A 13,523-nucleotide genomic window follows, 5' to 3' on the forward strand; every position below is an offset into this window, starting at 1 on the left:
AAAGATGTGCCTGGTGTTCGTGTGCGACGAAGATGAGAGGGTGATTGGGCGCCCGGCGGCGTGTCTCTACTGCGGCGGAATGGTGCAGGCTTTGGATGTGCAGAGCAACTGGAGATTCTGCTTCGTGCCGCTCTATTTCAAAACCAAACGCAAATTATACTGCTCAATCTGTTCAAGGCGTTTGGTCGCCCAATAACCAATTACTCTTCATTTTCCCCTTTCCTTTTTGTCACTGCTTTCCTTTTGGACCGGGGATTTTTTATGAAGTTAGGATTGCATATATGATAACTGCATGGATATTGTTACACTAGTATGTTTTTTTTAGAAATGCATGATTATTGGTTTTCTGCATGTTTATATTGCTCATGCTTGGAAATGTTGGTTTTCATTGTTCAAATAATTAGCATGAATTAATCTACAAATATAAGAGACAACTTCTTAAATTCATCGCACATACATATGAACAATTAACAAAATAGTACTCGTATAACTATAATCTACTACAGTTTTTCTACTATCCCCTGATTTAATGTTAGTATTTCGAAGATTTGATATAATTACAGATGGTTTGTTTTGTGGAGGGGATTATTATTATTTGGATTACCCAATTAACAGTTTAGAGGGAAATACAATCATCTATTTTTTTTTTGTAAGGATGATAATGGCTTGCTATTTATTTAATAAAAATAACTACGCCATTACACATTGACAACATCAATAATGGGAATCTTGCAACAAAAATTGAAGTGGTAGCTCGATATAAGCAAGAAACTCATCTGAATTCATTAATAATAAAAAAAAAGTGAAAATCTGGGTCGCATCACTTACAGAGTTTAAGCTTTTTGAAAAATGATGATACAGCGGATTTCGGGCAAGGCTTTGTAGCGAGGCAAGTAGCAAAGTTCTCAGGTTGTTCTATCCACAGCTTATGAGCGACGCCACCGGCTTTTAGCTTCTCCGACAAGTTTAATAACTGAGTTTCACCCTTTACTTCAAGAGTGACCTACATTTACACAAACAAAAGTGTGGTTAACAAAAGATAATAACATTGCTAAAGATGAAATTGGATACGAAAAGGACAATGCCAGTGTTTGCTCCTTTGCTCGAGTATACATCTAATTCATTCATAGTAATATGAAGTTCTGTTTCAAATCAAGAACTCTTAGTTTACTTAACAGGTCTGTATAATTTATAAAAGCTGATTATATCATCCCACATACAGAGCAGTTTGCAAATGATTCAATAAAAGATAGAACATATTTCACCTGTTCACCAAGGTTCTATTCTCAGCTAACTGATCCACGATGAATCCTGAACGCCATCAAGCTCCTAGGCTTATGTACGTCTACATATGTGAACCGGAGCACACACACTGCACTCGCTCTTACCAGTTCCTTCAACCGAAACTCATAAACATTTTACTCATTCAAATCCCTAATTACCTATCCAATTACAATATATAGTTAGTTATGACAAAACCTGAATAGCAGCTTCCCTAGCTTGTGAAGCTTTTAATAGTCTCACTATCCAAACTCCTCTTAGAATCATTAGATTACTTTCAAATGGCACGATAATATCGAGTCAATTGATTAACTCCTCAACATCCACTAACCAGTTATTCTCATCAAGTCAAATGTTGCTCTCCACCAAACTACAAACTAGACAGCTAAATAAAATTACTTCTCTACTAATCTAGCATAGGGCGAAATTAACCAACGCGAAGCATCAATTAAGGAATTATTAGCATCGGCATCAATAACAATAATTGAATTAGAAACTAGTAACCTTGTGCATAGAATCGAGATTGGGAGGAGAGCAGTAGGAGAGAGTGTCTGGATCATCCTTGTGAGTCCAAATCGCGGCGACGGAGGCATGGCAGCCCTGTGTTACCACGCTCCCCAGTGGCCACGTGTCGATTAGGTCCCTCCGCAGCACGACGTACTGCACCACCGTGTCCTGGGTGGTGGCGGCGGAGGATTCCGCCGGTGCGTTCGCGGAGGCCGACGACGACGAGTCCATTCGAGCGGCGGAGCGGAGAAAGACGGTGCTCTTTTGAGTGATTTTAGTTGTCCCGGTGTGAAAATTCGGTTTTAAAAGAGGGAAATGGGGCATTATCGACGAAGCCATTGGATATAGAAAAGTTGGGAAATTGGAATAATATTCATGGATCATTTTATTTGAATTTCACCTCAAATTAATCAATTAAAAAGTTCTAAAAATTATTTAAAAGTATAGAATTATTTGGACCATATAACAACAATATAAGTTGTATGCACTAATACTATATGATACCAAAAATGATGTGTTATGAGAACTTAATTGCATTCAAATTAAAAATTAAAAAGAGAAGGATGTTCTTTTGTATACTTTTCTTTGATATTTGACCTTTTCAAATATTTATGTATTTCTCAACTTTTATAATTAGAATGATATTCAATTCATTAATATAGTCAAAATGTTGTGAAAATCTAAACCAATCAATTAAACAAATAAACCATAAACCAAAGATATATCGAAACTACAACAATCAAAATACAGAAAAAAATAACAAATTGAATTTGAAACAAGTAATTACTACCTCGTCTGCGCCACCACCGCACCGCCTTTGCACAGCGTTCCACTAAATCCCCAAGCTACGAGTATGCTTAACTCGAACTTATACGTTTGCTGACATATTCGATTTTCTCTTAATTAGACAACGTCAAATTTCTAATTAATTTGAAATTTGATATGTATGTTGCTTGAATTTAAGAGTCTCTCAATTTTAATAATATTCCAAATCATAGAAAATTTACTACACTTCATTTTTTGACCAAATTTTAAGTTGATAATTCAAGAGGACTAACACATAATCAAGTAAGCAAATTGAGTTTTTACAAAGTCTAAACCATTAGGCCAAATAAAAGACTTAACAAAACTTTAGAGTGGAACAGAGTGAGACTAGATGTTCATAGGAAAGGCTAAAAGCCTAAAACTCTTCCAAAATTTCTTTATTGAACAAGAAATAAGAATTCACCTTCGAATTTATCACCATCAAACTACTCGAGAAGAAATAAATACCAAATGAAAGGTCCCCAAAATCCAGCATGCACAGAGACAACGTTCATATTGACTAATGTTACATGAATTCCTTCCACGAAGGAATTCATGTAAAAAAGGTAAAAACACTTGCCCTATAAACGGACTTCAAGACTCTTTCATTGCAAGTTAGCTGTGCAGTACTTGAGCGTCATTCCATCAACAATCTCTGTCGCATTTTTCTTCTCGAAAATACTTTGAAATATTAGCATCCAGACTGCAATGAACTTCCTCTGCAGTAATATACTAGAAATCAGGAAATTAAGGCACAAAACGAGGTTTTAGTTAAGTGAAGATCACTTTATTAAGCTGCTGCATGCTTCATATGGCAGCGCCATTCTTGCTTGTGCTGGGTAAATCTTCACTCGTTACATTTGTACTCGTATTCTCAGCAGTTCCTTCACTTGTCAATTGGCCGTCAATATTTGTTTTACCTGCTGCATAATCAATGTTATCACTTTTGCAATCATATAATCAACTGTAGGTCTAGGCATTCATAATTTACCTTGTTCTACTTCTAAGGAAGGTAAAGCTATTCCATCATCTGTTTCTCGACTGACTGGTTCAGACACGGAGACAGAATCTTTATCTCCACCTGTGTTTTCTTGCAGCGCATTACCAGAAGAGAAAGGTTGACTATTTCCAACTTCTTCCGACTGATTGCCCGACGCCACTGGTCGATTTTCAGGTTCTTGTTCCACTGGAAGACAACCAGAGACTACGGCCTGATCAGCACGTTGAATGCTTTTACCAAGCTCTTTTATCTCATTACCTAATGTAGATACAACTACATCAACCGCAGTTACAGCAAGTTTAGCAGATGGATTGGGCAATGCAGGCAGTGCAGCACTTTCCTTTACAGATATTGCATTCGACACTGGGACAGCTCCAGTGGGACTAAGAGCTGCTGATGCTGTGGGTTTTGTAGAGCGACTTTGTGCTGGCTTACCTTCCCCAGTTCCTAATATGTTTGGTTTAGGAGCAGAGTAAGTGGAAATCGGTGCTTTTGCAAGACCATTACGAATGAAATGCACATTACTCGGCAGTTGATGGCCAATGCTTCCGGTTGTGATATGAACAACATTTTGAGATCGTGCAGCCTCAATTAGTGAAGATGCATCTGTAGGAGTAGCTATGCGAGCCCCAGCAGCAACTGCAGCAGCTTTGATCATTGAGTCTGTGTCAGATATTGGGTTCACAGAAGGCCGACTAGCCAGTATCTGGGGTTTTGAAGGCCCTACTCTTGGAAATGGTTGATCTGCTGGTGATGCAGAGGCTTTTGGAGTTTGATGCTGAACTTTTATTCCAGCTGCAAGAAAAAAGAGAGTTATGAGACGTACCAATCGAAATGTACTAAACGTTACATATTATCAAGGTATCTTTCCTACAATGTACCAACAATCCAAAGAGTGATTTCTAAATGGATAATCACTTGGCCGTGTACAGCTCGAAGCAGTTGCTAAATACACATATAGAGAAGATTACCAGTCGCCTTGTGGGAAACAGACTTCAAGTTGTCACTCATAGGCCTATCTATAGCTAGGTTCATTGCTCGATGTGCAGCTGCAAGTTGAGTTTCAGGAGGTTGTGAGCTGGTACCACCCTTTGTATTGCCTTGCTTTTTCCTGAGAATGTACCACCTCTGCACAAGTCCATTTCATTCAATAGCTCAGACAACACCAAAAAGAATGCACCGGTTAGTGACAGAATAGTTAAATTGCCAAAAAAGAAACCAATACTACGAAGAAGCTCTGATTGACAAGTAGCATAAAAGGAAAAACATTGGACAATCACTTGATGCTCTCTAGACTGGATAGAAGTTAATGATGCATAAAACATAAGAAGAAACAAGATGGAATACGTGAGAAAGCTCTGATGCCGTTCTGTCATTTTTAAAATCCCATCTGGCAATATTTTCCCAATTTCGTTCACCATGATTTTGTACAGAAGCAGTGAGTTTTGTGTCCTCTTCCAAAGTCCAACTCCTCCGTCTTTTTCGAGAAGGCGGGTTCACTTCTGCTACCTCATTATTAGGCCTTTTTTCACCACTTACTCCTGAAGACAGTGGTTGTTTTTGCACAGAAACAGAGATTGTAACATTTTTCGTCCCCCTTATTATATCCGAAAGATGTGAGTCATCTGAAGAAGCACATACAGCCTTTGTGTTAGGTATATTAATAGTCAACGGAGCCTCAATAGTTGAGTTGTTTGGGAGCTGGGGATTATTTGGATAGCCAGAAGCAATTAAAACCTGTACGAAAAGAATTTATGAATTAGCACAAATATATGAAACGATGTGTTTGAGACTTTGAGCTTGATGCCCATCTCAAGATCAATAAACCAACACATATGGAGCTTATGAGATGGCTCGAATTCAGGGCCATAGAGATAATTTATGAGACTTTCATCTAATCCAACAACAACCATGTCGAGGACAAACAGCATCTAGTAATTTAGTGATAAATAGCATAACTATTAACCACAGCAAGTCACCAATTTCATAATGGAGGGTATAACCAGCATATTATTTGTCCAAATAATTAGAAAGCAAACCAGTGTCCAATAGTCCATCACTGAGTAACATGCAACAGACACTCCATAATTATCATGTCAAAACACATTAATCAAATCAACTAAATCATAAATATGTCTTAATCCCAATATCAAAGACTTCATTGTGTGAGTAATTATCATGTCAAAAACACATTCATCAAATGATTGGTTTGTATGTTTTTCAAAACACAAGGATACCACTGTATGGACATACGTTAACACATGCTGCAGCTTCCACCGAAGCTTCGCGTCCAACAGCGGGCAAAGGTTCCACCTCATGCTCTAAATCACTGTCATCATCCTAGAATCACAGGATACAAAAGTTACACTCAGAACTGCCATCTTTTAGATGTAACACAGTGTGAAGAGTACACTTAATATGAAATTCCCCCTTCTAACAAGTTTCAGGGATTGCATAATCTTCATACATAAGAAAAGTATAATTGACTTTCATCCAGTAAAAAAACTGGCATTAAAACATGTAAGCAGCAACAAATTACACACAATTTACCAATTGTATGAACAGATTAAAAAAAATGAGAAGAAATTTACTGACGAGGGGCTCAGCATCGTTGTCGAGATGATCAATTAGGGGTTCGCCGTAAGTGAGGTGGCGCCACAGCATTTGGTACTCCCGCGCGCCGGAAATTCCGGTGGCGGAATTCTTCACGACCTCGCGCCAGTTAATCTTCACTCCGGCGGCGGCTTGATCCACCTCTTGCAGCAAAGCGAGGACCGTATTCAAGGAGTATCTAATCGTAGACATACGGAATAAAATAGAAATCGATAAAACTCTTATTTTTTTTAACGTTACGAAACAATATGTTACCTCTGCAAGACGGCAGACATGTCATCTTCGCTGATAGTGCTCTTCTTCGATTTGTCAACCATTGAAGAAAAAGTGTTATTGCTTTCTTCAGTGAGAGTGGTATATATTGTAGAGAGAATGGACGTTTTAGAGGGAGAGACAAACGGGGAAGATTTGTTATATTGTTCGATTTACTAGATATTTTAGCTTCTATTTTTATGCTCCGTAACTAATTTGTGCAAGTCTAATGAATATTGAACGAACATAAATTTTACTACTATACTAGTTAGGGCATCAAAAGTAGGCACGTCAGCATTTTATCCTCCTACTCTTTCACGTGCAGTAGGACGTCCTAAGGGATGCCCTATAGGTTTTACTATTGTTTTGTTAATTAGTTTAAATGTTTAGGGCATTAGCAGTGGGGCGCCTTTATGCACCGCCACGTCAGCATTTTATCCTCCCACCCTTCCACGTGCAGTGGGACGCCCTATAGGTTTTACTATTATTTTGTTAATTAGTTTAAATGTTTTCAAATATATAAATGCAAACTAATTTAAAAAACACAACGATTAACTAAAAAACGGCAAATACTACATTGATTAAAAAAAAGTTACACGAGTTAGAAATAAATAAAAAAATTGACTACTCTACAAAAGTCCCAACTTCCGGCGCAGCTCATCGATCAACCCCTGGAGGTATTCGGCTCTGGCCGGGTCCGTACACTTCATGAGGGCGTTATGCGTGTCCAACAACGTCCGCGCCATCGAGGTCGTTGCCAACTCCGCGTAGGCAAGTGCCGTCGGGGTCGGGATCGGCGATGGGGGGCGGCTTGCGAGGAGGATGTCGTCTTTGCCTTCCCCTTGTTCTTCGCAGCCTTGACGCCTACGGGACGCCGGGAGGACATCGGTGTGCCGGAACTCTCATCCCTCGTGTACATTCGGTTGAGGTCCACCGGATATGCGCCGCTTTTGCTGCTCGTATAACCACCAGTGTCGGTGGTCTTCGTCCTCTTTGTCGCACCGGTGTGCAGAATCCCGCCTTGGAACTTCTACTTGTCCTTCAAGAGCGCCCAGACATTGAAATGCTTGAAGTCGTCGTACATGGACTGGTACGACAACAGCGCTCTATCGCGCACATCGCTCAAGCTCTCGCCGCTTCCCTGTTCTCTCGAGCACCTCTCGTACTCCGCCGCGAACAGGTTGACTTGCTCCTTAACCTGATCTTAGTGCTTGCGGAGTTGCTCCCTATGGCGCTTGTACGCGCTCGGCGGCTTCGCCTCATTGTAGTGCTCGGCGATGCGCTCCCAGTACGCAAGCTGCTTTTGGTTGTTCACGAATACCGGGTCCTCCGAGATATCCACCAAACACCTCGCCAAGACGAGGGTTTCATCCTGTTGGTAGTTCGTCCTCCCGAGGGCGTACTCTTCATTTGTTGCCGGAGGTGGCAACTTGTAAGCCCGGTACTTGATCCGCTTCTTTCTGGCGGGGGCGGGGGCGGTGGAGGGGGCGCTAGCCGACGGGGCGGCGCGGCGGGGCGACCATGTCAGACAGATCGTACGAATCCGTACTGAATTCGGGATCGTACGGTGTGTCGGGGTCGAACGACCGATATTCGTCAGGTTGTGTACCCGGCCAACGTGCACCACCTCCAAACATCGGACTATTGGGACTTGAGTAATCACCGGAATCCATTTTCTAGTGTAAATTGAGAGTGAAAATGCGAATGAAAATGTTACAAATGAGGTGGGGAAAGGGGGTATTTATATAAATGAATTTTTCGGATTTTAAAAAAAAATGTGTTGCATCGTCCGCGCTATCGTCCGTTTCACCCACAGTGGGCGGACGATGCCCTATCGTCCGCGCTTCCTCCGTAGACTATCTGTCGGACGAGGACGACGCATCGTCCTCGCCCTTACTATTTGATTGGGTTACTTTATTCTTGTTGTTAGCTTATTTGGATTGATTTATATTGTCCGATAATTGTGTTTTACTCTCAAATAATTAATTGAGACAAAAAAAAAAAAATAGCACAGCGTTTAAGGTACTATTTATTACGTTAACTAGATATATATAAAAATGTAAAAGAGAAAAAATAAGGAGCTGAAGGAATGGAGTAGAAAATGAATAAAGTAGAAAAAATAATTTAAGAGAGAGTAAGGTAAAAGTGTGAAAATTTAGAAAAAAAAAAAGTAAAAGTGTGAAGTGTTAATTATTACTCCCTCCATCCCAAGGTAATTGACACATTTATTTTGGTCACGGACCTGATTTGTTAAAAGTTAAAGTGGAGAGAGAAAGTAAAATAGAGAAGGAATAATTTTTTTGCAAAAAAAAAAAGAAATGATTCATCTAACTTGTGACAAACAAAAACGGAATACTACAACTCAACTACCTTGGGACGAAAGGAATGAACCCACAATCCAATAACACCACTTTCACCATCTTTTTCTTCCATTTCTCTTATTTTACTAATTGCGCATTAAAACTTGTGTCATTTACAACTTTATTTATTTATTTATTGACGAATGTAGTATCTTTTTCTATTGTTTTGAGATTTAATAGATTCATACTCATCTTAATATATATATAAAAAATCTTCATAATAAATACAGGGGTATCAATACACTTATTTTGCAGTACACAATTTGTCACATTCTTCTTTCTTTACTAACGAAGAATCAAAGTTCTGAAACTTCTAAACAAACTTTCCGAAATAATAGCACAGACAGCTACAATACACATAAATATTTATTAAAAATTGCAAAATAGAGACAAGTACACTTAACATAAAATTTCCCCCTAAAACCCCAAGCAGCAGCAAGATGTTCATCTTGTCAAAAACATCATCGACCTCCAAGGCAGCTATACAGTGACCGGAGAAGTCTTATACTGATCCACAACGGCATTGTTGAACTTCCCACTCATTCGCCTCGCCTTGAAACTGCTCCCCTGTTTCAGAGGTCTCGGAAGGAAGAGAGAATCGAACATCTTCTCGATCGACTGCACTGTGTATTTCGCGTACTTGCTCGCGCTCTGGTCTTGCTCCACCAAAGGGCCGTAGTTCTGCATGTAGCTCCGGTAAACAGGCACGATCGTCTGAACTATGATATGGCGCGTCTTGTCCCGCAAATCCTTATCTGCAACGATCCAGCTCGCCTGCTTCTTGTACATCTCGTCAAATGCCTCGTTGAAATCTTTCAACCTCTTTTTCACCAAGTTACGAGCAGTGGCACGCCCGCCAGAGAACAAGATCAACCCCTCCCGGCTCAAAAGAGCCGGGAGCTTGCCCCAGCCCTCGCGCAAGTACAAGGTGGAATAATACCCCGTGCCCTGCTCGTGATCCCTCAACCAGGAATCTCCGAGCAGGCCACCGAGCTTCGTGTCCTTCAAATACTTGTACAGATGCCAGTGGTTGTTCATCAGGAACAGATACGACGAGGCAGGATCATCATAACCCTTTGACCAAGTCTCCAAGTTGTGCTCTATGGCTTTAACCAAGTTCAAGAGCTCATTAATAAGGATACGTTCTTGGAACTTTTCGTGCTTCCAGCTTCTCTCGATGACTAGGGCTTGCGTGAGGATCGGCTTATAATCATCGCCAAGAAGCTTATTGCAGTAATCAGTGATGAAAGTCACCACTCTAGGGATACTACAATCTGGAGGCGGAGGCGTCTGTCTCTGCAGCTCGACCTGAACCAGAAGCTCCCAGAAAATCTCACACGCGCCTTCAATCAGCCTCTTGATAAGATCCCGAGTCAGATTCTGAATGTCAGCACACGGAGCTCCACCAAAGAGTTTATTAAAATCCAATCTAAGCTTGCTTAACGAATCAAAGATGTCGAGAAGCTTTAACATCTTGATCGGATCCTTCTTGCTTTCCGTAACCGTCTTTCCAAACTGCAGGAAGGCGAGAAATCCAGCCTGAGCAGCTATCTTAGCAAAACAGCTCTTCCAAACGTCCAACCCCATCCTTTCAAAAACATCATTGCATAGTTTATACTCGGCCTCAAAAAGGTGTTTCACAGCAAATTCAAGATGCTTGCCCCACTGAGCAATATACACCTCAATACTCGCCACATCATTAAACTCCGAGACAGATATCTCAAGATAATCCAAATTAAGCGCCTGCAAACTAGCCCGGACATTTGAGCTCCGCACCTCAATATAAATAGCCACGCAGTTTTCAAGCCTGCCATCAGTGATCAATCTCCCTAAAATAGCTCGCAGCTTATGAATGACAGCCACCGGCAAAGGCGATGGAGCAATGCAGGCTCGTTCACCAGGCAAAGACTGAGAAGACATTGGCAATGGAACGCTATTTTCTGTCAGCAGCCGCCTAAACTCATTCTCTAACCTATTCACTGCAACCACGTACAGCCCCCCATCAAGGCGGCCCTTCTCCTCCCCTACCTCCAATCTCCGAAGGCTATCCAGAGCCTTCTTCAAACCCGAGATATACCAATCATCCGCCACCTTATGATCCTCCAAATACTCCACTATATCACCCAACCACTGGATTGCCATCCCACAATGATCTCCCAAGAACCTCAATGCTTCTTCAAGGCGTTTCAGAACGCCCAAATAGCCCTGAAGATTGTGTTGGGCATCGGACAACGACTTCTCAAGCCCATGAATGGCATCAAAAACCTTTAGAACAGCAGCTGCTGGAACCACAGCTCGGTTAATGTGGCCACCAACGGTGCTAAGGGCGTCCCGTTGTGCCCGTATAGGCCGGATAGCCACCTCCAACGTTGGTAATCTTTGATTAATCTCATTTAGCCTAGGTCCAGCCTTTTCTAAAGACAAACCTAAGGCCTTAGACTTCTCCACATTGGCTTTCAACAACTTTCTAGCAGATATCAAATTTTCAATCCCTTTATCCATAATCAATCATACACAATTTACAAATTAAAAAAACCAACTAATTATCCCCAAAAAGCCAAAAAAAAAAAACTATTGTTTATGGAAACACATATACACTAATTATTCACTAATTATTCGCTAATTCAAGCAGATTTAAACAAAGAACAGAGCAACTAATCTGGATTCTTGTAGAACTCAACTCCCATTGGTGGTGCTGAACCAACATAAACCCTCAACTAAAAATCAAAACTTTTTTTTCAGACAGAGATGAATTTGAACAGATTTTACCGGTTTGAGCAAAACAGGAGCGAAAATAGATCGAGTGAGTCGCTGAGAAATGGAAAGGGGAAGAGAAGTGAGTGTACCTCCGTCCTGAAACAAACGGTAACGTTTGGGGGGAAGAGAGAGAACCCTAAATCGGGAACGGGAAAAGAAGAGGGCTTTCGGCAGATTGTCTCGCAAATCCAACGGATCGTGCTATGCTAGAGTGCTTGACAGTGTATTTGCCTTTTTCTTGTTTTGTTTGTTTGCAATCTTTTCCCTCTGTTTTTTCCTTTTTTTGTTTTTCTATTTTATTTGTCAGCATCGCTTTTATTAACCCACTTTTCTCATCATTTAGGCCATCCACAGTAGGAATAGCCCAGCAATAGCCCAGCCATAGCTCAGCCACTGCCACATCAGCAGCACTAAAAATCCTCCTGCCACATCATCAAAACAAGCAAATAGCCCAGCAATAGCCCAGCCATAGCCTAACCACTAATATCCACATCACTATTAACAAATATATACAAAATGAAATAATTAACAATCACACAATATGCGAAATTTAATTTACGAGACATATACGGGAAAAGTTTAATAATACTATTAAAATTTAAAAAAGTACAATAATTTAAAAAGTACATTAATTAAAAAAAATACAATAATAAAAAAAAGTACATAAATTTTTAAAAAAATACAATAATAAAAAGGAGTGACAATTCACTCCTCGAAAACAAGTGGTGCGAATGAAAATGACGAACAAAGCGCGTATAAATAGTGTTTCGAAAAAAAAAAATTATTTTTTCGCGCTAGGCGGTGCGCTGGGCGATCCGGGCGCTGCAATAGCGCCGAACGGACCGCCCAGCGCACCGCCCAGCGCCACGTGACCGCCCAGCGCTGCGCGGTTTCTCTCTCCAATCGCCCGCTGGGCGGCTGCAATAGATCGCCCAGCGAACCGCCCAGCGCCGGCGCTCGGCTTGGCGGTCGCTGGGCGCCTATTGTGGATGGCCTTATAAAGTGAATCTAAGAAAATCAATAGTACTATTAAAATACTTTTATTTAACCTGTAAGATTATCCTTTCTTCATTAGGATTTCCATTTGAATTCAGTATACATTATAAGAAATATAAAATAAAGTGATTAAAAAGAAATAATAAATGTGCAACTATATAATTTTATAATAAATATGAATGAAATGAGTTTTTAGAATATGAGATCTACTCACCATTCATAGTAAAAATGAATTGAGATTCATAATTGTGAAAGAAATAAAATAATAAATCGAGACTCTTAATGATGGACGGATGAAGTACTATTGTATATAAAATCAAATATCTAATCGAACATCTCATTATACATTTTTATGTGTTACTATATTTTTTTGTTATCTTTTTTTAATTTACATTTTAGAATATAATATGGGGTGTTATGATTTTTTTTGTTATCCTTTTTTTTTACATTTACAATATAATATGGGGCCCATTTGTCATCCTTGTATTCTCATTACCTTTTTTTACTTCAAATCGTATGGTCCTAGACTTTAAACACTTGTGGTCCTTAAACTTGTGAGTAGCCAGACTACGCCACTTTTATCTCTTATCATGCGACAATTATTCTCATCTTTATTCGTATGATGTTGTTTTTAGAGATACTTATAGTAAGATATTTTAAAATGATTAGAGTTTGGTCATTTTGAAATGAATCGCCTGAGAGCATTCACAATCGTGCTCTTGCCAACGAGCACGGTTGTGGGCCCGGCGCCACTATTCCTGCCTGCTATCTGGCAAGAGCACAACACCCAAGCACAATTCAATTTAAAATTCAATTAAACAAAATCATTTCCATAATATTAAAATTCATTAAAAACACAATAAATATTACAAATTACAAATAAAATAAAAAAGACATAATTAAAATCCTAAAAATTAAAAATTACATAATTAAACTCCTAAAAATTAAAAATT

General features: G+C 39.9%; 3 protein-coding genes across 9 annotated transcripts; all 3 read right to left on the bottom strand.

The window, feature by feature from the left end:
* Positions 1–729: 729 nt before the first annotated feature.
* LOC121785570 (putative peptidyl-tRNA hydrolase PTRHD1) lies at positions 730–2,134 on the bottom strand. Of its 2 annotated transcripts, none has more exons than XM_042184027.1 (2): positions 1,786–2,134; positions 730–1,003 (listed from the first exon to the last, which is right to left on the bottom strand). In XM_042184027.1, exons 1-2 carry the CDS (start codon positions 2,125–2,127, stop codon positions 821–823), a joined length of 525 nt encoding a protein of 174 aa, XP_042039961.1. In that variant the 5' UTR covers positions 2,128–2,134; the 3' UTR covers positions 730–820. The 2 variants fall into 2 exon arrangements, 1 of the variants encoding a protein (XP_042039961.1); XR_006046976.1 differs by having other exon boundaries at positions 862–1,003; positions 1,266–1,924.
* An 807-nt stretch (positions 2,135–2,941) lies between these two features.
* Positions 2,942–6,612, bottom strand: LOC121785353 (CUE domain-containing protein C354.10-like). 6 transcript variants are annotated; one of them, XM_042183739.1, is made up of 8 exons: positions 6,461–6,612; positions 6,188–6,383; positions 5,846–5,932; positions 4,940–5,329; positions 4,564–4,720; positions 4,118–4,387; positions 3,584–4,039; positions 2,942–3,515 (listed from the first exon to the last, which is right to left on the bottom strand). In XM_042183739.1, exons 1-8 carry the CDS (start codon positions 6,520–6,522, stop codon positions 3,400–3,402), a joined length of 1,734 nt encoding a protein of 577 aa, XP_042039673.1. In that variant the 5' UTR covers positions 6,523–6,612; the 3' UTR covers positions 2,942–3,399. The 6 variants fall into 6 exon arrangements, with proteins under 6 accessions (XP_042039673.1, XP_042039672.1, XP_042039671.1 ...); XM_042183738.1 differs by having other exon boundaries at positions 3,584–3,778; positions 3,851–4,387; XM_042183737.1 differs by having other exon boundaries at positions 2,942–3,512; positions 3,584–4,387.
* Positions 6,613–9,010: 2,398 nt separating this feature from the next.
* Positions 9,011–11,844, bottom strand: LOC121785145 (exocyst complex component EXO70A1-like). The gene has a single exon (XM_042183518.1). The coding sequence runs from the start codon at positions 11,317–11,319 to the stop codon at positions 9,298–9,300; it is 2,022 nt and encodes a 673-aa protein (XP_042039452.1). The 5' UTR covers positions 11,320–11,844; the 3' UTR covers positions 9,011–9,297.
* Between the last annotated feature and the right edge of the window lie 1,679 nt (positions 11,845–13,523).

Source organism: Salvia splendens, chromosome 21, assembly GCF_004379255.2.
Source record: "Salvia splendens isolate huo1 chromosome 21, SspV2, whole genome shotgun sequence".
NCBI classification, from domain to species: domain Eukaryota; kingdom Viridiplantae; phylum Streptophyta; class Magnoliopsida; order Lamiales; family Lamiaceae; genus Salvia; species Salvia splendens.

What these genes read in the sequence shown, in the direction of transcription:
- LOC121785353 (XM_042183736.1), bottom strand. Translation starts at nt 6,522, where the DNA reads ATGGTTGACAAATCGAAGAAGAGCACTATCAGCGAAGATGACATGTCT. An exon ending in ATGTCTGCCGTCTTGCAGAG is followed by an intron (nt 6,384 to 6,460) that starts GTAACATATTGT and finishes GTCTACGATTAG; the next exon opens with ATACTCCTTGAATACGGTCC. An exon ending in TTCCTTAGAAGTAGAACAAG is followed by an intron (nt 3,516 to 3,583) that starts GTAAATTATGAA and finishes TTGATTATGCAG; the next exon opens with CAGGTAAAACAAATATTGAC.
- LOC121785145 (XM_042183518.1), bottom strand. Translation starts at nt 11,319, where the DNA reads ATGGATAAAGGGATTGAAAATTTGATATCTGCTAGAAAGTTGTTGAAA.
- LOC121785570 (XM_042184027.1), bottom strand. Translation starts at nt 2,127, where the DNA reads ATGGCTTCGTCGATAATGCCCCATTTCCCTCTTTTAAAACCGAATTTT. An exon ending in ATCTCGATTCTATGCACAAG is followed by an intron (nt 1,004 to 1,785) that starts GTTACTAGTTTC and finishes GTGTAAATGTAG; the next exon opens with GTCACTCTTGAAGTAAAGGG.